Consider the following 24,985-nt stretch of genomic DNA (forward strand, 5'->3'; position numbering starts at 1 on the left):
CTGCGAAACGATCTGTTTCTAGTATATACTTAACTCCAACTTAAAGCGCGATTACAAATACGTCTGTTTATTATTTTATTTCATTCCGTTTTTTTGTTTATTATATTTCATGTCTTTTTACTGTCTATATATTGTGGCATTATTACATTAACCTACATATGTAAACTGCGGTCTTAAAATTTCAACAAAAAAAAAACATTTTCCTTAACTACTAATCATTGCCACACAACCACAGTATGGTGTTGATGGCTATAGTTATAATCCTAGCGATTCCGATTTTCGGGCTTACCGGTTTTCATATGGTGCTCGTATCACGTGGGCGCACAACAAACGAACAGGTCACTGGCAAATTCAAAGGTGGATATAATCCATTCTCACGTGGCTGTTGGCATAATTGCTGTTACACGCAGTGTGGACCACAATATCCAAGGTAAAAAAAAGATTAATTGTACACATATATGTATATGTTTATGTATGTATATACCTACATACATAGTACGTCACACGTACATCATGAATCGGCACTAATATTTAATATTCCTTTCTTTTTATTAACTTCCGTTGCGTAATTGAAATAAATTATATACCGCGTAAACGAATGCCGGAATGTTGCTGCCGCTGTGTTAATGCCATTGGATGTGATGCTGACACCCAACAAATCGTTTTAAACAGTCTTCTTAAGCCAGAAAAGTATGCCGCTCGTCGCTCACACAAGGACGGTCAGGGTATTAGTGTTATCACCACCGAACGGCGGACGAATCAACAGGGCAGCAGTATGCGGGGCAACAACACACCCGGCAATGTGCCACGTTCACCACGCGAAACGCTGAAAAACTATTACGATAGGGACAATCGACACACTCAGGTAAAGACTTATACGGACCAGGGCAATGGTTATAATCAACGGTCGGGCAGCACAACGCTTTATAGTAAGGTGGGTAAATTGATTATTGCTGGTTATTGTTGCGAATCGTTGCGAAACTATCTTTTGTAAAAACAAAAAAAAAACTAAGCAAACTATTTAACTTACTTTTTTTCCTTCTTATATGTATCTATGTACTCGTTGTGTTGTTGTTTGTATTCATGTACGATAAAGTGCTCGTACTTGTATGTATGTACACGTTTGCCTTTTTGTCAATTATTTTATTTAGTTTCATAATTTTTTCAACAATACTTGGGTGTTTAGTTACCATAACACACATGTACATATATATGCACTTCCCCACATACACCTACACACATAGAAACGGTGGTTGGCTCTTGTATATACATACATACACACACCTACATATTTAATAGCGTGTAGCTGCATTGAATTTTTCTTAATTGCCTGTTTTATTATGAAATGACGTGATTCCCACATACGAGTAGCATATTTTGATTCCATTAATTCTAATGCCTTCCAATTTGTTATTGCTATTTTTTTCTTTGTACATACATATGTACTGCGAGTGCATTAATTGAATATTTGACCTATAGTTTCGTATTTTATTTTCTATTCTCTTCACTGTGCACTAATTGGTGATTGCATTTATATCAGTTTAATAGTGTTGTCACTGCCTGCCCGCCTGACTACGAGACAATGTTTTTTTTTTCGTATATATAAATATTATATAATTTATATTGTTTAAGGTTTAAATTTAATTGAAACATTTTTTTTAACTTTTAATTCGGCACTAACAGCTTATTACATAAATTAATGCTTGCACAATACTTGAATATTTGCTTTTGTATGCTGAGCATTGAAAAATAGGAAATTGCGGTAAAGAAATTGTGTGGTTATATAATTTATGTATGAAGGTATTTTGTATATATTTTTTTATATTTTAAGTATGCATAACGACTTCCGTTGAAAGTTATCAGTATATGTATTATTCTTTGAGGATTTTTTTTAACGGAAATATTTATGACATTATAATTCCCTTTTTTATAAATTTGCAAACTAGAAACCCGCTTTAAGTTTTTAAATAAGAATGACGAAAAGTTGCATTGTGTGATGGGATCCATTCTCCAATTTCTAGTGAAAACCATATATTTTTGCCATTAAAAATAAGGTTATGTATAATTCAATCTAAATTGGCAAGCTGCTCATATTTAAATATCAGATCCCCAAAGTAGTGCAATTTGCCCAGTCCATTACCAATTTTTACCCCCTACACATATTACATTAATTATTGACACGAAGTTTTTAATGCCCAGAAGGAAATGTCGAAGACCTTATAAAATATATGTAACAGGCTTTTCAGTAAGTTTTTTAATAAAACAGAAACAGCTTGGGAAATCAATAAAATTCTTTATTCCTGGGATAATACAGTCGCCGGCTTGTTGATATAGACCATAGACTTAACGTAGTCCTATAAGAAATAGTCTAACAGCGTCTAATCGAAGCGGCCAATTGACTGAGCCATTTCGTGAGATAACACATTCACTAAACTTGGTTTTCGATAAATCGGTTGTGATATTCACTGTGTGGCTTGTGGCGCCGTCCACATATTGTCCATGTCCATATCATCCAATTCGGATATCATTGAGCGGTAGCGATTCCCATTCACAGTAACGTATCGGTCTTGATAATCACGGAAGAAGTACGGCCCAATGACGGCGCCGGCCCATAAATCGCACAAAACCGTAATTTTCTCGGGATGTCGGCGTGACTCATGGAGTACGTGTTGATTGCTGCTTAACCAATAACGCATATTTTGTTTATTGACGAAGCTATCCAACAAGAAATGAGCCTCATGAACCTGAAGATGATTTTCGATGAAAATCCGGATCATTTCCAAGTTGTTGGTCAGCCTAATTCATGATCCTACGACGATTCTGGTGATCAAGCGGCTTTAGTTCTTGCGTCAATTTGATCTTGTAAGGATGTAGGCCAAGATCTTTACGCGAAATTCGCCACAACAATATCACAGAGATGCCCAACGCTTGAGAACGACGTGTGAGAGACTTATTCGGGTCTTCCTCAATTGATGAGCTAGCGGCTGCAATATTCTCTACATTACCTGCACTTCTTTGTCTCACTGGCACGGGAACATTTTATACTATACCTCTGGATTTTACATTAGACGCTAAATTGTTTATCTGAAAGGACGATTATGACGAACATAAATTGAACGTAACGCTCTTAAATTTGAGGCCATTGACTCCGAATTTTGGTATTAATTTTAATAATTTCGAAACGTTGTTGGATTATATATCTTTTCATGATGAAATGGCAAACTTTACTGAAGAGAAATGTTAAAAGTTAAGAAAAAATGTGTCGTCGTTCGCTGTCCCTATCGGTCTACTTTTGTAGTGTCCCTATTGAAAACCCCGTTAGTATATTTACTAAAATTCTTTTTTTTATACAATTCTTGCTAACTATCTTACCCATTTTCAGATTAAATTATAAGCGTACAAACCAAGTAGCTTCCTGTAGGCCAATATAATAAAAAATAGTATGAAAACAGTTAGAAACCTATTTGCATTCCTAGCAAAATAAAATCCTCAATGCCAATGCTCGTTAAATTTAAAAGCTTCTGCAAATGTGTTTGAAAAAGTTTAAAACTTCTGAAATTACTAATTTTTTTTAAATTTCTTTTCAAATAGTTTTACATTTTTCTACTTTTGAAGATGTTTTATTCTTTTGCATGTGCAGTTTAGTTAATTTTTCTGCTCTACAATAAATGTACTTATGTATTTAGTATACTACTATTTACCGCAACTAATTATTCGACAAACTGTTCTATATAGTTCTGTAGTAAATTGTCTGCAGGTAATCTGAAAAAAAATATCAGGAGACTTCCTTTAATTCGCCAAATATCTGCTTTTTGTGCTCTGAACTCTTGTTTAAGAGCTTAAGAGCTGAGAACAAATGCCATGTTAACATAAAAAAATAAAATATTCTCATTAAAGTAACACAAACATTATCCAATTTATGTGTCTATTTCTTCATACCACTTTATTTGATTTATGCCAATAGTTTTTTCGATTGGCCACTTTCACTTTTAGGGACATGTGATGTTAAAACGGGAAAATGTTATTAAATAAGTTTAAAGTATAATAACCTTTAAAATAATATAGAAAAATAAACTTAAATTCCGAAACTATTATCTATTTTTTGAGCTTAAAGTTTAATTTATCATCTAGATGTCCAAATTTTAAGTAGCAAAAAATTTAAAATATTTAATTAGCAAATTAGCATTGAAAAATAAAATGCAGCCTTCTCGAAGCAGTTATTTACAGAAATTTGCAAGCTAATCGCCTCACATTTCTTTTCGATTAAAGTTAAAGCAATTTTTAATTTCATCGCTTTTTCATACCGAAGCTTTGGCCATGTATAAAATGAAAGTTTTCGTACCCAAAATCTGCAGTTTAGCTCCAATAATTAATTTAAGCGTTTAAATTTAATTTGCATTTTTGAAACAGTACTTTTTTCGTACCCTTTACTATAGAACTACAGCAGTTTGTCCAATATTATTTTGTTCGAATGCACTATCTCGTAATGGTATGCTATTTTGTTAGTTAGAAAAGCTCTATATTCAAATTGGTCCGTATCAAAAAAATAATAAAGCAAAACAAAACTCTACACTAAATGCAAGCACCGAAAAAGGTAAAAAAAAATTCTATCTATTAATTCATTTTTTTCAATATTCTTTTGCGAAAAACCATATTATTATTGTTCATATACATATATACTTGTATTTGTTCGTGCGATAACTTTTTTGAAAAGTTTTCTCTTTAATAAAAAAAAAATACGTACTCTTCATGTCATTCGTTCCTTTATTAAGATTTCAAATGCGTTTTGCAAACTCTACAATATATTCTACTTAATTCGTTTGTTGGTAATTTGAGCGATTTTTTACTCGTATACGATTCGTACTACAGTTTTCATTAATATAAATAGTTGAAGCATTGTAACTTATTTCTTTGTACAATGTTTTGAAAATTATAGTTATTTAGGATTTTTAACAAATACCGTTTTCATTATCATATTTTTGTACAACCATTGTGTTTCGTTTTAACTAAAATTATTGTTGTACTACTACTTACATACATAAATACATCCATTGTTAATGTTAATATTAGGAGATACTTTTTTTTGGATTTTATGAAATCTCATCTGTCTAGAATCAACTTGTTTATAAATATTGGCAGGTCTGCCATGAATGTGCAAAATACGTCAATTTGGTAAATTTCCCTGATGCTAACCTAATATTAGCTGAATGTAGGTCTTTTATACCCTGAACAGAGTATATTAAATTTACCACAAAATGTGTAACACCCAGCAAGAATCGTCGGAGATCCTATAAAATAAATATATAAACTATCGGCATTATGAGCTGAGTTGATTTAGCCATGCCCGTCTGTACTTCTATTTGTTCGTCTGTGTACACCCGAAGTAGTTTAAGATATCGGTCTGAAATTTTACATACGTTTATTTTTCTTCAAGAAGTTGCTCATTTGTCGGAACCGCCGATATCGGATCTTTATAGCATATAGCTGTCATACCAATAGAAAATCAATAGAAAACCAAAATCATGTCTTTGTATGAAAAACTTTTTTATTTGAAGAGATAGCTTCATGAAATTTGACACGGATTATTTTTTAAGGCAGCGATGCAATTCCCGAAGAAAAATTTCGGATCGGGTTACTATAGCATATAGTTCCTATACAAACTGAGCGATGAAAATCAAGTTTTTTAATGAAAATATTTTCATTTGTGAAGGGTATTGCAGTTTTGGTAGTTCTTGTCGTGACTATCTTTCGGTACCTGGACTACCCATGGCTCAAGAGTTCAAATAACGAAAAAAATTTTGAATTATAGATTGTTCAAAAATAGTGGTCACCCTATAGTCCCAATTTCAAAACTACACATTTTGACGTGAAAAGTTTCTAACAAAATCCTTCAACCGTTTAAATATGGCTTGAAACTAAAAGCACCTTCAAGACTCAACGCCACAATAGAAGAAAAAGTGGAACCAAACTTTTTTAAAAAAGCTGGATTCCAACAGCATTTGCGTTAAAATGTTCAAATAAACTAATAATAGTTATTTTTCTCTCACGGTATGCTTTAAATCTCAAAAATCCGAAACGAACTCAATTTCAATTAGACCTTCTAAGAAAGAGTGCTGAGCGTAGTTCACTTAGGAATGCTTTGTTGTTGTAAAAAACAAAAGTTTTTGTAAATTATTCAAAAATTTGTCAAAAGAGTCCTAGTTCTTAGTCTCGTAAGTGAATACCTTTCACCTTGAAGAAATGGTTGTGGTTTATTCCGAAAATGCCAATCCGTCTTTATTTGGGAAGCTCAAATAATTTCTGTAAAAATCACAAAAACAAATAAATGCCAATTACAATATATTAAACAGATTATGTTTACCCTTGTGTTAATCAAATTAATCCGCGCAAGTGTTAATCAAACCCCCAAATTCGCTCATCCGTTTGCCGCACCTTGGCATACCAACAACAACAACTTCATACCATTTCACAAACCATACATGAAAACGTTAATTGAATTCATCAAACTCGTTACCATAATTTACATGCCTACATACATACATATTTTATGTTAATTATTTCATCTCGAACAGCCGCTTTCATAATGATTTTTTTTGTGTTTCCTTGGTTTTCATGCAATTTCAATTAAAATTAGTGTTTAGCTTTTGTACATTCTATTTTACTTGCGATTCCAATTTTTACCTAACACCGCGCCTTTCTGCGCTCCTTCCCCCTCGCCGTTTAGCTGTCGCCTGGACGTGAATGTTCAGACACCGATATGGAGCCGCAGGCATCGCAGAGTCAAGATTGTGAGCCCACACCGCCACTGCAACGACACAATTCGACAAATTTCTACTTGCCCCAAGTGGAGGCAGGCGTGAGCAATATGAATAACGGTGGCATAGCGACCGGTGCGGGCATGATGCCCAACGCTGGTGGAGGTGGAGGCGGCGTCGTTGGCGGCGGTGGTGGTGGTGGCGATTCACCACGTCACATGCGCATGTATCATCCGCGACACAGTCCACTAGCGCGTCAGCGGTGAGTTGCCACATATTTACGAATATTTTTATACTTTAAATTATTTCGTATTAATTAATATAATTATTAATTTATTTGATTTAGCGGTTTGGAGCCACAACGCGGCTATAATCCCGCCGATCCATTGTCGCCCGATCATCCCGCTCATCCGAGCAATCAGGGCGCACAGCAACAACAACGCAGTGGGACAACTGCAACGCCCACAATGCAGCAACGAATAAAACCGTTGGGTGTGGCAACACCACTGGTGATGGCAAGTCCCGTCAGAAGGTGAGTGTTTCCATTGTTTTTGTCAATAGTTACGCTGTAAGCGCATGTGTGCGAGTACGAGTGCGTTAGTGCGTTTGCAAAAGCAAAAATCGGCCAAAAACCACTCGGAGATAATAGAATTGCAATGCAAGCATTTTCAAGCTGCTTCGACGCGCTCTACTTTTATGCGCTATAATTACGTTTATTATAATCTGTTATAGTTATTATTACCTCTCAATCTATACATATGTATGTATGTATATGTATACGCAAAGTGTTTAAAATGTACCTAAATATCTACTTTCTGTGACTTCCTACCCGAAACTGCTTACTATATATTTAACCGCAAAAGTTTTCTTTTTTTTTTTTGAACGCCTTGACAATGTGTGAGCCAATGAATTGAAAATTAATTAAATAACCACAAATTTACAATACCCAACCTTTAGAAAATGTTTAACTTCTCTGCTTTTACTTCCATGCCTCAAAATTTTGTATTTGAAATGTTTCTCTAATCTACGCTTCTATTTTGTGCATATAATTTTATTTATTTTTGTATACTTTTTTTGCATTGAAGATGGACATAGCTGGAATTAGCAACTCTTAATTTATGCCAATGTGAAATGCAAAATCGGTAAATAACAAAGAAACAAAAACAAAAAACAAAAATTGTTAAGAAGAATGAGTGTTTCTGTTGCCAGCGCACTTTTTTCGTCACACACATTTTCAGAATTTGCATTTATTTCAAATGGAAAACGAAACTATAAGTTGAAAAGTGAAATATTTTTCTGTCTAATGATCAACGGAGAAAATTGTTTGAATTGTTTTGAAACTAAAATACCGCGAACGCCTGCTTACAAGAAATTATAACCAAAACGAGTTTGGTTATTTTTTGTAGTTTCATTGTAGTTGTAATCCCATAGAGAACATATGAATTTTGTTTATTGGAGTTAGTCACACTTTACTAATCTAGTGAAGATAACACGTTTTTTCCTCACTTTAGTTTGACATGGCAGGAAAATCCAGATATTGGAATATCAGAAGAGAATATTTCGATGTTCAAAAATCAATAATAATTAACCAATGGTTATGCAGACGAAGAATAAAGGTCCTGATACTGCTGCAAATTCATGTTGTATATTTCAACGAAGTTCATCAATTGTCGCTAGCTTGTTGGCATAGACCATAGACTTAACGTAGCCTTACAGACAATATTCTAATTGCATCAAATCGTACGACTGAGGCAGCCAATTGACTGCGCCATTTCACTTGGTTTTCAATAAATATATTGTGACATTCACTGTGAGACTTGTGGCACCGTTCTGTATGAACCACATGTTGTCCAAGGCCATATTATCCAATTCGGGCCAAAAATATTTGGTTATCATTGAGCGGTAGCGATTTCCTTTCACAATAACGTGCCGGTCTTGATCATCACGGAAGAAGTACGGCCCAATGATGCCGCCGGCCCATTAACCGCACAAATCCGTAATTTTTTCGGAATGTGATGGGGACTAAAGGAGTACGTATGGATTGCTATATTGCTGATATTTTGCTTATTGACGAAGCCATTCAGCCAGAAATGAGCCTCATCGCAGAAAGATGATCTTTCGATGAAAATCCGGATCATTTTCAAGTTGTTGCTCAGGCCAATTCACTAACATACGACGATTCTGGTGGTCAAGCGGCTTCAGTTCTTACGTCAATTTGATCTTTTAAGGATGTAGGCCAAGACCTTTTCGCAAAATTCGCCACAACAACGTCACAGATATGGCCAACGCTTGTGAACGACATGTGAGAAACTGATTTGGGTCTTCCTCAATTCATGCGCTAGAGGCAGCAATATTCTCGTTAATTTTTGATCTGATAGGACGATTATGACGACCATAAGTTGGACATAGTGCTCTTAAAGTTGAGGTCACTGACTCCGAATTTCGGTAGTAATTTTAATAATTTCGACTCGTTGAATCGTATATCTTTCCATGACGAAATGGCAAACCTTACTGGAAAGAAATGTCAAAAGAACAGGGAAAACATGCCATAGTTTGCAGCGTCTCTATTGAAAAACCCATTAGCAAGCCGAACTGAATAAATCAAGTAACTGCTGTCAAAAAGACCAACTCCGAAAAAAAGTATTGCCTCATTTAAAATTACATTTATAAAAGAAACACTTGTTAGGAATATATTCATACATTTTGATGCAAAGCTTTCTCTCTAGGCGTGTTTTTTGTCAACACTTTTACTAGTTTTAGTTTGTTAAGGTCCGTACTTACATAAGGTGAGGGATACACGTATGGGAAATGAAAGCAAAGTTAAAGGAAAAATTCAACTTCATTCCTTAACCGAATTTCTATTTTTAGTACATCTCCATACAATTTAGCAATCAATGTCCAAAATAATGGAGATGACTAAAGAAGACTGACGCTGAAATGTGTAAAATAATGCCGAATCCTGCAGTAAATAGCCTATAATCTCCCTATATAACCTATAAAGGTTTAAAGTTATACGGCTAAATTTACTAAGAAAACATTAACTTTAACGAATCAGCTTAAAAACGCCGTTATCAGTGCTCAACTGATAAAGAATAACTTAAATTTCTCCAGTATTTTGATATTTATGTATAAAAAAAAATAATTTTTCGTTTGAAATAAATGCAACTTCCCGTTTTATACAATCATTTAGTAGATTTCAGTCTAAGGTCATTTTACTAAGGCACGATTTTTGATGAGTTCACATTAAAAAAATATATATAAATGCGTTATGCTGCTCATGAGTGTAGTAGGCGCCAGCTTCAAAGCGAAACAAAGTTCTGAAAAAATTAAAAAAGAAGAAAAAGAAAAAAGTAAAGACTGTGACTTGTACATAAAGTAGAAAGGAATGCTTTATGCAGCTTAACGCAAGCATTTAGTTGCTTTGTAAATAATATTTATGCATTAACACATTGTATTAGTGAGCAAAAAGGCCTAAAAATATTCAAGAAAAAATGTCAAACTTTCGGTTTGGAGCAACAATTTGACATCAAATTTAAACAAAGTGTAATACACTAGTGATGAAGACAAATTAAGAAATGTTTCCGTTCCTTTAGCCGAATATGTGCCTGAGCTTTTCAAGAAATTATTTTTATATACATATCTGTTGTTTTTTTTTTATTTCTTACTACATCTATTTTCTCTTCTTTTTATTCTTTTTTTCGCTAGTCAATACTCAAAAATAGATCAGAATTTGAACTGCTAAGCTTAATGTAAACTGCTACAGACAAAAAATGTGTTTAGAGTTAGAAGTGAATTAAATTTTAGTTCAATATTTTTATTGAAAATAAACGACAACCAAATGTTTTAAATCGACTTCTGACATCTGTGTGTATATGTATGAACTTTTTCCAAAACCAACTAATCCTACTATATACAACAACTGCAACTACTACTACTACTACTATCAATACAACAACAACCGCCACGACCATCACGATCACCAACCAATCAACCAACCACCACCACCACTTCCATCCTAACGAGCTGCGACTTGAACTTCAACTTGCAACTTGAATTGCAACAACCCGACTCTGACCGCGCTTGTGCACTCACACACACGTACACGCATTCACCACCACAAGCTCCAACCGTAACTCAAGTCCAAGCTCAGCTTCAGCCTCAACTTCAATTTCTGCTCAGCGAAGCTTAGTTTAAGCTTTACGTTGTTTAGCAAAGAAAATGTCAAAGTCGTTCGCTCGTTCGTTCGTTTGTTTCCGTCGTACAGTTTCCGTCCAAATCTTCTACCACCACTACCACTACTACTACTCTGTTGCTATATTCATTGGAGGTGAGTTTTTCGTTTGTTAAGTTCCGTTTTCTTTATGCAACGAATTGTTATATACTTTTTCTTTCATCTAATATATGGTTGAGTTCTATAGTATGCCATCAAAAACCAAAAACTATAATAATTTCGTTAAGTCATTTTATGTTTGCGCTTTATACATTACCATTGTTTTGCTAAAAAAAAAAAACAGTTTGGACTCATACAACAGAAAAGTGCTCACGCACTTCAGTTTTTTTAACACTATTTCCACTGTCTAACGTCTATATCTCTCGTATTCGTCATGATCTGAAAGCATTCACGGGTATGGCAACGCTAATAATTATTTCACATATTTAATCCTTCCACTCCTACTCTGCATTACCTTTCATTTCACTATTGTGGTGTAGAATTGATTCGAATAATACCATTTCTTCACTTATGTAAAAACACAGAAACTAATTCAGCATAGTTCTTCTCCCACATATTTGAAGTGTCCTTGTTTTTAATAAGTGTTATATGAAATTATATTCTGATTTATAATCGTTTTAGTGTATTTTCTAACGGGTTTTGTATTTTGGCAGATGATCCATTGTAAAAGGTGATCCATTTCGAGGTTCCCTATTTTTTTAAAGAAAAAATACAGAAACTTCAAATTTAATAGGGAATGTTTGGGATCATTCGAAAGAACATTCTTTGGCATTTTTTTTTTTTTTGAAGATTATTTTTTTCAAATGTTGGCCGCAACTACTTCTCAGATGGTCCATCCGTTGAGGCCACTTTTCGATGACTCGTGCGAGCATTTCGACTGGTAACTGACGAATGACTCGCGTGATGTTTTGCTCCAGGAATCAAAGCGGGATCGTCCGCATAGATTTTTGACTTTACATATCCCACAGGAAAAAGTCTATCGGTCTGATATCACACGATCATGGTGGCCAATCGGCCTGCTCAAAACGTGAAATTATCTGCTCATCAAAGTGTTCTTTCAATAACTCCATTGATTAATACGGTGATAGGAAGTGGCGTCGCCTTGTTGCAACCAGTTGTCGCCGAGATCACGAGCTTCAATTTCAGTCATCAAATAGTCGGTCGCCATTGACGGTTACTTTCTCACCGGCATCAGTTTTAAGAAATATTGACCACCACCATCCCACAACACGCGACAAACCGTTGTTTTTTCTGGGTAAAATGGCAGTTCTTGAATCTCTTCAGGTTCAGAAATAGGCTTCATCGCTGAAATGTGGCTCGAAAACGTCGGATCTTCTTAGAACTTTTCAAGAGCCTATAGAGCGAAGCGTTGTCATGCTTTCAATTTAACATCTCGAAATAAAATGCGCCAAGTCGTTCCATACGTTAGTCCGAGTTGCTGCGAAAGGCTCAGAATCAAGTCTCTACGATCTTCGTGTACACTTTCAGTGTGATCTGTCAAAGCAAGGCTATTGAAAAAAGTAACTCTACTTGGATCACCCATTATTTATCAAAATTTAATAAAAGGTGAGCGTGGCAGTTTTGGTTTTCTTCAAGAGTATTCTTTTAAATTCAGTCGCTATGATTATTGGGCGTTGAGTAAGTGGATCGAAGGTTCAAAGCCCTCGGTGAAGCTTTCGACCGGTTATCTGCGATACCGCTCCAGATAACTTTTAGACGGTTAATAGCTTCATATAAAGTGCATCAGTTGTTCGGAGTCGGTTTAAAACTTGGTTGGGGTCCTATTATTTTACCAATAGATGGGTTTAGTAATATTTAGCTCTATTTGTATAAATGTGGTCGGGTTACACTATGTGGCATTAAAAATATAACATTTGCTAATAAGAAACTTCTCAGATAATTTGACTGCGAATTATCAACTATGAGGTGCTTCTCTACAGCAAAATTCTTTATTCGGACCTGTACTGTCAACAATTGGAGTGTCTGAAGGAATCAATCGCCAAGCAGCGAACAGTTTTACCAACTCCTTTCCTAGTTGTGTTTTCCATCAGGACCGGGCAATGCACATCGGTTATGACTCGTCACAAACTCCAGAAGCCTGGCACCTCCCATAATAAGAAACTTTATAGTCTGGTCCTGCTACTTACTGCTTACTGCTTCTTCCTGTCTATGGCAAATGATTTTGCTGATGGAAATTTTGAATAGAAAAGCTTGTGGATATCGACTGTTGTTTTGGCAATAGGAACGATGTTAAATACAGATTCCAAAAGTCCGACAGTATATAGTACTTCTGCGTCTTTCCACATTTTTTAACATGCTCCACTTTATGCTTTAATCATGCTTGAAACTTAGATCTAACCACAAAACATAAACGTTCAATTTTGGTGGCGTCCTCTTAAAGAAACAATACGAACTTTTCACCCCGATACCAAAATTTTTAAGTAGTTATTGTTGAATTAGCTTACCACGGCTTACTTTGACTCACTGGGAACACTAACGGATCCGTTGAAATTTGTATGATCTCTCTGAGAGGGATGATCTGTTGGATTCGATTGCTTCAGCTTAACGAATAACAACTATTCGCTTCTGAAATAATTTCCGAAACAAAAAAAGAATATTTTCGTATATGAAAGACTTTGAAATCTTCCTCTCGCATCGAGAATAACATTTGGAAAATGTTACACTTTCTCCCCTATAACTTTTAGAAGGTTAAGGAACTCTCATTTCGCGAATCTATTACAAAGAATGGCGAGAAGTTTGAAGACTTATTACAATTCCGTGAATACTACTACGACATTTATGGCTATTAATGAATTCATTTCTGAAGAAAGCAAGTGCCTAAATATTTTCAACTTTAGTATGTCGCTTTTTGTCTGTAAACTTCCACTTTGCTTTGCTTCTGATTATATATTTTTTTTACTTCAACGCACTTCCCTTTTGTATATATTTCATAAATTTTGATATAAATGAAAAAATTAACGAAAAGTTTCTAACACAAGTTGATAGATTCAAGTAAATTTCTAGCTTGCATATCTGCGTATTATGCAGCGTCTAAGTGAGCCCTACCGACATAACACCAACGCTGACGTCTACGACGAACGAACGCTCAAAACTTGTGAAGAAATTGGCATGCAAACGCAACATAAACCTTCTTACACTTCGGAAAGTCTAAATTTGCAAATGAAATTTGGCGGCACCAAACTGCATCCCAACGAAAGAAATCAGCAAACCAGCGAAGCGCATAACGGTTATGCGCCAGGCTACAGCGATCGCCTAAAAACGCGTAATCTGGCCGATAATCGTGATAATCGCAAAGCACAAGCGGATCTCAACGATCTTATGAGTAGTTTAATAAGTAAAAATGGCATTGGCTTTTACAAAAATGGCAACGCCGAAACAATTACTCGAAATGGCAGTGTCATGAACAATTCGAAGAGCTCGGACACCTTAACCCCCATGCCGCCTGCTTTACCAAATGGCTCCACTAAACATTGGAAGAATATATCGAAACGCATAACGTTGCATTCGAATCACACGCCAAAGATTTCACCAGACGAAAGCGATAGCAATGACACAGATATACTAAATTCAGAACGCAATGCGGGCGTACATTACAAGACATCGTCACGCACTGATTCTATCTCGAAAAACTCCTCGCGCTCCTTCAACGACGATTGTTACTACGAGGGTATGTCAACGGAATCGGCGCTGTTGTCGAAGAAAAGCTCTACCATGCTTCTGGATACGATCGCCAGCACGCCGTTGAAGGGTACAACAAGCGAAACACGTTTTAGGCGTGTAACATCGAAGAGCAACTGGCCACAAGAGTCTGAAATCAATTTCATCATGCTTGTGGGGTTGCTATTCACCATAGCGCTCTCGAAGATACTGCAGTACTCGCAAGCGTACTGTGCCTGGTTTATGGGCCGGGTGTTGCATTTGCGCTATATGTTTCTCGCGCCGAACGTTAGCATATGGGAGTTGTGCAATTTCGATGATACGTCCCGTTACGGCTTACGTACCAAATTGTTATTGCTGCCCTTGGTGGCCACCTGTTCGCTGCTTTACGGTCTGAGTTCAGTGTTGCACAGCACCTTACGTTGCTTACTCACGCAGGCGCCCAACAGCATAATCGTTTTCATACAAAAGCTATTGAATCCCTAAATGAAATTGCAGAGAAAGCTAAAGAGCAAGAACATCTAGCCACCATATTATAATAATTAATAGGATTTATACATTACGCCTTACTTTTACAACTTTTTGCACATGATCCGATTTTCTACAAATACGCTTTAAATAAAAAATCATTTAATTTCTTCAAAAAGTGGAACCTTCTTTTAAATTACTTTTTAAAGTATAAAAATTAACTCTTCGGTCGATGGGACCGAGTTTCATTATCGCTTTAAATAAAGTTGCCAGCCGATGTAGCTAAGTGTTTTCTAAGAAATGCCGATCTGAGAATAATAAAGCCTTGTATGTCATGTAGAGAGGTTCATAGCCATATATGTATGCACATAACTGATCTTATATATAGCAGTTACCGGAACAAGTGAAGAGTTCTACGTGTTGTAAGGCACCTTCAAGCAGCTGATGAATTTTGTGAGATCATGAACGATCATAATTTTTTTTCTATTACATACCTGAGGGTCAGGTTATTATTTTGTAAAGAAGTTAATCATATTACTGGCCATTTAGAAAAACTGTCGTTCCTGTCATCATCATCGATAATGCATACCGAAGATAATGAATGATTGGTAATGGAAAATATGGACATGGACGATAAATGGTTTCAATTATTTCACAGTTGGCACAAAAGAGCGTTGTTGTCAATCTTTGATGCATTTCAAAATCGATTGTAGTTTAGTTTTAGGGGACCATATCAATCAATTTTATTCATTTTGGGTCCTTAACGTAAATTTATTATACGTATAAGGAGCTAGAGAATGGTACCGATTTCAACTATTTTCGGAAGATAATTGCCAAATATACATATGTATGTATAATATGCTCTAAGCTTTGTAAAGGGAAATGTGACGCTATTCGAAATGGGAAGTAGGCGTCTTTTTCGTTGATTTTGTCAATTTTCCCTTGAGAGTACCGTAACTCAAATTTATAACTTTTAATTTCCGGACTGGCACAAAATTCTCTACAATTTTCTTGGAAAAAATGTTATTGTATAATTTTGAAAAATACCGTTATATCTTGTATTTTTGAGGTTATGTCTTCATTTGGTCCAGTTTGTAAGGCTGTCATACTTCGCCCCATCATTTCAAATATGTTTTTTTTATCACTTGGTGGCCGTGGATTCTTCCGATTTTACTTTTATACAATACTGAATTCGGCTTAACCTCACAGTGCTCACATAGATCAATACAATGATCAGCGCCCCAAATACGAACGAATACCTTTACCATCTTGGTCGGGTTCGAGGCCGTTCTAAAAGCTCTGTTGTGCTGTGGGTCCGCCACCTGGCCGCAGTACGACTCCACACTGAATTGAATTTTTCAATACTACCTGCGTTAGGTTAAAGCCACAGCCACCACGAATCTCTCCAAAGGACCAAACTCAATGAGCAGATTGGAGCGAACTCCAAGGGCTGACTGCTTTCCGTGATACCAGATTACAATCTCTAGTCAGACCTTGTAGCTTTTGAAACTACCAGTTGAGCATTCAACAACTCAGTGACTGGTGATATTTGTCGCTTGAACTGCAAATGTCTTTTCATTAGAAGAAAACTTATTCAAAGTCTATAATATTATTTAAAACTGAGTATTATAACACTATTTCTGACAAAGACTATGCTGAAATCTCGACGTAAGCCATAAAATACAGGCATAGTGCTTATGGATTTTAGTCGCCTCTTACGACAGGCATACCTTACCGCGGGCAAATTCTATCCCCTGCCCGCTGGGGTAACCGAAAAAATAGGAATCGACAAAATCAATTTGATTCGTCATTTTGTACATTATTCGTAGTATATTATTCAGTTTGCCACAAAGTTAACAACACGTAGAAGGAAACGTCAGAAACCCTATAAAATACATATACATATACAGGTATGACTAGCGTGACGAGCTGAGTCGATTTAGCAATACCGGCTGTCTGTATATTCGTAAACTTAGACCCTGCGGTTCCGACAAATGAGCAGTTTCTTGGGAAGAAAAGGGGAACTATTCTGAAATATTGATCTGAAATTTGGAACACGGCCTTTTCTTTCCAAGAAACTGCTCATTTGTCAGAACCGTCGATATCGGACCACTATACCATTTAGCTGCTATGCAAACTGAGCGATCCAAGACAAGTTCTTGTATGGAAACCTTTTAACTTTGTGAAGGATATAATAACTTCGTAACTTTTTTTCTTGTTTAATTAGAACCCAATGTTTAGTCTTAGTTGTTTCAAACAACCGTTAGTTATACAGAATATCTGTGTGTTCTTATAGTGAGTGTTGAATACATTTCTCGCAACAAAATAACTACAAATTCTTTGAAAATGCTTCTGCAGCAGATCGTACATGTTCGTATTTCAAGGAAATATTGCCGTCGTAACCGAAGTGCTCATTTTCATAAATTTAGTTTGCTAACAAGTGTAGTGTTATCCTTGTAATGTAAAAATATTTTTGTCGACACTCGAGCATTACTTTGGATTGTGGCTGTAATTAGACTTAGGAATGACTAATACAATCAGTAATTTATAAAATACCGTTATATTTACTGCGATTTCATGGTGCTAACTTAGTACATACAATAATAATTTCAGCACATTTACAGTTACTGTATTGATTGTAGCAACTTCTCTATTCTCTATATGTGTGTTTAACCGTTATGTGCGTGTCTTAAAAACTGCATATGTCATGTATTTATCTTTAAACCATCGCAATTATCTGAGCTTGTTGTGCATTTTGCGTAACGAAAACTTAATTCTTACATTTATTTTCCTCAAATTCCACTCGAGCTTCATCTTATACATACAAACATACTCGTGCCAATACATACATATGTACATGCATTAATATTTATGATTTTCTCAACTAATTAACTGTTGTTAATCTACATAACCTGAATTGCCGTGAATTTTAATGCTTGTTGTTGTAAATCATCGCTATATGAACGATGTATGTTCGTCGCAAATTTACACGAACCAAAAAAAAATAATAAACGAATTTTCTTTTTACTTCACTTCGACTGCCTTCTTTGCTGCAAAGATCCAATCCTGGCACGCCCACCCAACCAAGACGACCCGACTTCATTGGTCTGAATACACAGCAGCAACAGCAACAGCAGCCGTCGCAGACCTATTACGAGTATACGACCGGCTTACCGCCGCAGCATCCACAACCGCCAACGATTCAACAGCAACAGCAAATGCTTTTGCAACAACAACAACGTGCCATGATGCAACAGCATCAACAACAGCAGCAACAACAACAACAAGGTGAGAAACAAAGTGGTCGCAAGCGATCATTGCGCGCTGGTAAGAAGAAGCGTAAGAAATTGCTAGCCTTGGCCAGCGCCTTTAAGACAAAAACATCCAAATCGAAATCGAAATCAACCAAAAATCCGAAAAGACGAAATGAAGATACAAGACATTATAAATAGATAGTTAACAAGTCCTTAAGACAATGTTGAACCGTATGTATGGCGTGTTTACATTTGTAGAATTCGTTGGTTTTTCGTTCGACGCGGAAAAAGGAGTGAGAGATTTTAGTTGTAGGAAAATTTTTATATAAATAAAAAAAAAAACATTGATATCTATTTTCAAGCTCAAAAGCTTTGTTTGGCTCAGCATCTCTTGTAATGCTGACCTCTTCAAGGCTTTCGGTAGATCTTAGAAATTGTAAACTATCATTCATGAAGCTTTTCAACTTGAAGAGCAGGAACTGTGGTTTGCAGCCTCGAGATCCTCGAAGAATCCATAACATATCAATAATAGTCTTTTTTTTCGATATGATAAATTCCTTATAAAACCCTGACACCTTCCCTGCAGTCGTCTGATTGAAGTGAAGCCACCTCTTCAGAACATCAACAGCTCATTACGTCCATGATTACGTCGATGACATAGAACAGTAAGCCGACCAGGCTGACGGGTTCTGGATACTGTAGTAGGTTAAACTCTTAGTTATCTAGAATCGACATACCAAATACTCGTATATATCCAGCGTGCAATGAGTCTCACATGGCTCTAACTACCTCTTTGTATGACCTGCAAAACACATTTGTCCATCACCCCTCGACCTATGATTCGACCCGTAGAAACGGCACGTTTTCTGGGCCTTCAATTAGATGACTTCGATACCAACCAAACCCAGCCTTACCACCCAAGCGGGAACTAGTTAACTATTATAACAACAACAAGCATATTTGAACGTCGATTTCGGGGCCTTGCAATATTTGAAGAAGAATATTCCTGGGATCGAAAAAAACGATTACCATTACTCGGTCGACCCTTCTTTAGAGCCGGATGAGTCCGCTGTTTCCATTGTTAGGGGCTTTGGATTCGTTAAACCAATTTTGGTCATTCACCCTCGAAGAAGAAAAGTTATCCAACATTCCATAACTTTCCTAACCTCATCATTTTGTTAAGACAGAAATTTCTCACTCCTTTTTCCCGAAAATTCACAAGTAGCATTTTAGTCGTATTTTTTTTCATATATTCAACTTATAACTGACATTTTCTGTTTTCTCTTCTTCTTCGTTATATCGTATTGGCAGTTCCACTAACACATCACCAGCAACAGGTGTTGGCATCGCAGACCTACGGCGGCAGCCCACAACGCCGTTTCCTCTCCGAAGGTGAACTGGTACGCCAGGGCGCGAACGAGCTTTCGTATGCGCGCTCCAACAACACCGTGGACAATATACGCGAATTGGCCGGAAGTCCACAGCGCGGCGTCTACATGTGGAAGGACACATCGCCCGGTTTCAGTAGCAGTAGCGGCAGCGCTAGCGGCGCCGGCGGTGGCATGCCACCCTCTTCCATGGGCATCGGCAGCAGTGCTGGCGGCACAATGGGCAATAGCATACATCACGCACAGTACATCACAGTCGGCGGCAGCGGGCAGTCGCATCCATTGATCATGACGCATTCGCGCATGCATCAGCCAGGCGAATATATGCCAGCTACGCAACAACAACAGCAACAGCAATATCGCTCTAATCCAACCAGCCCCACAACCATGCCAGCCACATCGTCCTCGACCAACGCGCCAACCTATATGATGCGTTACGGTGTCGGCAATGCCGTCGCCTCACAGCCAAATAACTACGTGCACACATCACAGGCGCTCACGAATTCGACCGTCGGCGGTTATCAGCCACAATTGCGCGGCGGCGTGGCCGTCTTTCCACCCAATCCCAGTGGGCCGGGTGTGGGCGTCGGTGTAGGCGGCGGCGCCGGCATCGTCACACAACTGCAAACACAGCCATCGCCGCAAGTGAAGCGAAAACAAACACCCACGCGCCCCATGTCATTTGTGCGCGCACTCGAAATGACCGATTCGATGGAAATGCAAACGCTCGAGCAGCAGCAGCAGCAGCAACAAGGTCGTGGCGTCGGCAATATGCCGGCATCAGCCGTTGGCGGACCGGGAGCACAGCATTTGGTGGGCGGCGCACGCACCACCACACCGACACCGGAGCGCGCGAGCGTCTACGATATGAATTACGAGATTTCCGTATAACCCGTGGTTGTGCCGGTTGTCGTGCCACCCGCCTCGGTGACCATCTCGGCAACGGCTGCAGCGTATGCGCGCAAAAAGGGCGCAAGCGTTGTGGCCAGCGCCGCCGAGCCATCGGCGTACGCATCAGTGCCAGTTATGGCGGCGAATACGCCCAACAGGCGCAAGTTCTCCACATTCTTTTAGAATGAACGTTGGTTGGACGCGACCCTGTCTAGGCTATATTGCCAGCCAGCAAGCTAATATTTAGTAATAATATAGCACATTATAGTTATTTTCTTTACGTTTTTCGTTTTACCAAAACCCGAACCGATTTTAATACCGAGTCATTTATACATATGTATTATATATTTCTCTACACATAAACACACACACATACACACTTATATATACACTGCTACCAAACGCAACTATACGCAAACACAGTTCCGTATCGCCAAATGTAAATATGTATACAACCTAAGATACACCTCCTATGATTACTACCTATGATGTATAGATTAGGGTGTACATTATTTTCCAAGTGTTTTTTGTTTTTTTTTTGGCGAACGCTTGCTGAAGTTTCAGTTTTGCCTCTAAAAAGGGTTGGCATGTAAACAAGCTCTTTATTTTACATTTTTACATTTAAAACGTGGCTATTTCTTTTCTTATGTATACAGCATGCGATTTTTTGATATTTTGCATTAATCAACTACATCTTCAACTTTGAAAAAGTGATATTCTAATACAAAATTGTCCGCTGTACAAAAAAGTTCCTTATGATTTTTTCCATAAAATCACTCGTTTAAAAGTTACAGGCAATTAAAGTTATGCATCAAATGTACTGAGATATGAATGCTCTATTTAGGTATACTTTCTGCGTTGCTCATACGACATGGTGTACTACATGCATGTTGTATATTTGATACTAAACTTTAATTGTGTATAACTTTTAAAGGAATATTTTAGGAAAATATTATTAAAACATTTATTATAGCGTATATCAGCGTAATAGAGGGAGAGTGGAAAGAAAAGAGAGAGAGAGTTTTGTTTTGGAGTTTTGCAAAAGCACTAATAGTCTGATGCAAAATGTATAGAATAAGAGAAAAGATTTGTGGACGATTTAAATTGATAATAAAGAGCTTCTTTATATTGAATTCTTCTTTTGAGCACCAAAACTGTAACTTTAGCGGGCGTTGGCAAAAAATGTAAGTCAACTTGTGGAAATAAAGGGCACCCTAATATACATACATACATATACTTTATGATAATAGTTGTAAAAACCTAAAAATATGCGTGTGTGCACACGTGAATGTTTATTTACACACGTCACATTTATAAGTTCAGCCATTGCAAAGGAATTTGTGAAATAAATTTTCTCTCAATGTTTAATTGTCAAAGTTTTAAATATGTATGAATTGTTAAACCGCTTTTAAAAATATTTATTGAAAACCACACATAACCATAACATTAAATATGATTTAATTAATTGTTGTAATTACAAAGTGCTGAGACCTAATGTAATGTTGTTGCTGCGACAATAACAAAAGCAATGCCAAACAGTTGTGCGCATGAGATTATACGGCTTTGCTGTGGTGGCCGCTGAAAAGTGCTGTGTGGTTTAAAAATTTTAAATTTAACTGGTTTTTAAAGTTCATAAAAAAGTCAATGTTCAAAATTTTTATTTTTTGAAAATTTTTAACTTTTGCATTTTTTATAAAATTAAACCTATTTTCTGAAAGTTTTAAAAAATAAAAATTTATAAAATCGATGTTCTTAGATTTTTTCAAATATTTAAAATTTTCCATTTTTTTACATTCAAAATTAACGTTTTTTTTTTTTGAAAATTTAGAATCATAATTAAATTTAAAATTACAATTTACCTTTTTTTTAATTTGAACATAATTTGAAAAATAAAACTTGAAAAACTTAAAATTCACAAGTTTTCCAAAATTTTTTTATAATTTTGGAATCATAATTTTTAATTTTAACAGCACACACTCATGCAAACACCACATCAAATATGTATAATCTCACATTGAACACTGTTTGGTAAAAACCTGTGTTTTGTTGCAAAGTGTAATTTATCAATTTTTTTCATTATAAAATGTAAATTACCGCATGTTGTTTGCTTAGCATACATATATTGACAACAACAACACATTAGCTGTAACGAAAACAAAAGTACCCTTAGTCCATCCCAGTGAGGGTAAACGCCATTTTGCGATGGTCTGATTGCCTTCCACATAGTTATTTGCCGGCCATTTAGTATACAGTCCACCATAGCGACAGTAGTACGGTTGAGAAGCCCTAATAAGTATATATTTGAGTACGAGCAAGTGCGCATAAAAAAAAAAACAAAAAAAATATAAATTAAAACTGGAAAACATAAAAAACCAGCGCGGCGCCACGAGAGTTTTGAGTAAATTTTAGAAAAGTTTGCATTCACCTTAGTTACATCATATTGATGTTTAAATTAATGAAGCAGATGGGGATTGCACACTTTCTTTGTACATAAATATGTATAATTAAAAGAAAATAATTTCCCGTTTTTTTTCAACTAAAACTTGCTTGATTTGCCCCGCTGTCCATAAGCGTTATAGTTGCGGCTGGATTGTGTGGCTAGAAAAGAAATTTGTAAACATTTTAGCATGTCTTGTGAGCAGTCATTTTTTAATTAGAAACTTTTATATTTATATTTTTAATTAATATGAAAGTTTTGGCCAACAAACAGCTGTTGAATTATACGATGTAAAATACTGTTAGATTGATTGTGAGTTTACAGCAAAACAAATTGATTGCGCGTTGCCAGCAAGAAAAAGTTAAATGCGAGCTTCTAAATTCTAAAAAGCATTATTGTTAAAACTAAAACAATGTAAGTTACAGAAAGCATTGTAGCTTAAAATTCTAAAATTTTTTCTCAAAATTTAAACTTCTGTGTTTTAAATAATTAAAAAAAAATCATTAAAATCTAAATTTTTCCCCCTGTTTTAGGCTTTAGCTGTTCAGCTTGTTTTGTTAAATCTCGCGTTCTGCTCACTTAATTACAAGTCCAATATATATGCAAAATCCTTTTATTCATACATTTGTGTGTCAGCTGCTTCACCAACAACCCAAAAATTTACTCAATTTATTATGCAATATTAAAAATTAATTTTAAAATTACTCTAATTTTGAGTAAATCGAAAGGAACTCGTGCGAATGTGCTAAGAACTGATATATGTATGTATCTAAATTGTGTATATGTGTTATGCTGTTCGAAAAAAAATTTAATTAAATTAAAAAAAAAAAACGAAAAACTATTAAAAAATAATCACAATCCAAACTCAACTAAACACACACGCCATCTTTAACTATTATATTATAAATTTCGGTACGTAACATAAGTGTGTAAGCAAAGATGAGAAAAACAAAAATAAGCAAAGCGCAATAAAAGCGACAAATCTGTAAAAAACATATTCTTACTATTAGCAATTCTTCTCAACTAACTAGTGGCATTTAAATAATAAGCTAAAGCTAAAGCTAACAATTAAACATTAGAAAATGGAGAGAAGAACTGTAAGAACCTTAAAGGTAAAGTTGTCGAAAACAAATATTATATATTAACAAATTTAGTTTATACATTATTAGTGTAATTAAAAAATTAACTAAAACATAACTAAGCGTACTATATTAAGAATATAAAAAAAAGAAACATGTATATGGATTATAGATTTTAAGGAATTATATTCTTGTATGTATAAATAGTGTACGCCCATATGCATAAATGCGAGCGAAAAAAATTAATGGAGAATAAATGCAGCAACAATTTTGAAGTGGAAATTCAAAAGAAATGTCAAACATCTTTGCATTTTGCATTTGGCCATTTGGCCAGCGCCAATGAGTGTGAGTGCTGAGTGCGACGACAGGATGCGCTATGGCATGTTGAACAGGCAGTAGCAATAACTTGTCCAGGCATTTTAGAGGTTGGCAAAAAAAATTGATATTAACATGACTTGTATGATGAACTTGAAAAAAACATATTGACATGATTTGCTTTTTTATTTAAAAAAGTGTAATGAATTTTAAAAAATTTGTACATGTAATTGAAAATTTATTTTGCTTCTATTTTTTACAGCCGAAGTTGTTTGAAATAAATAACAAAAATAATATAAAAAAATAAACTATGAAACAAAGTAAAAAATAACGTAAAAAATACAATACTTGAAAAATTTAAATAGCAAAAATTTTTTTTTTTTCAAAATTTCAAACGCTATATCAAAATATTCAAATTTCCAAAAAATATTTTTTTTTTAATTTTTTCCTAAAATATTTTTTTTTTAAATTATTTTTTTTTTTAATTAT

General features: G+C 35.7%; 1 protein-coding gene across 3 annotated transcripts in view; it reads left to right on the forward strand.

Annotated features, from left to right (window-relative positions):
• LOC105224378 (palmitoyltransferase ZDHHC8) overlaps positions 1–24,481 on the forward strand; it is a 104,682-nt gene extending 80,201 nt beyond the window's left edge. The window contains exons 5-10 of one of the 3 annotated variants that reach the window (XR_007422564.1): positions 236–430; positions 673–934; positions 6,725–7,017; positions 7,102–7,287; positions 10,461–11,082; positions 18,191–18,329. Coding sequence is in view for 2 of the 3 variants with exons in the window: in XM_049454772.1 (XP_049310729.1) it covers positions 236–430; positions 673–934; positions 6,725–7,017; positions 7,102–7,287; positions 18,191–18,420; positions 19,698–20,665 (2,134 nt within the window). In the remaining variant the exon portion in view is untranslated. Of the gene's footprint in view, positions 1–235; positions 431–672; positions 935–6,724; positions 7,018–7,101; positions 7,288–7,840; positions 7,898–10,460; positions 11,083–18,190; positions 18,421–19,697 lie in introns of those variants that run through there. The other 2 variants (XM_049454772.1, XM_049454773.1) reach the window with 2 other exon arrangements.
• Positions 24,482–24,985: the final 504 nt, after the last annotated feature.

This window comes from Bactrocera dorsalis, chromosome 4 (genome assembly GCF_023373825.1).
Source record: "Bactrocera dorsalis isolate Fly_Bdor chromosome 4, ASM2337382v1, whole genome shotgun sequence".
NCBI lineage: Eukaryota > Metazoa > Arthropoda > Insecta > Diptera > Tephritidae > Bactrocera > Bactrocera dorsalis.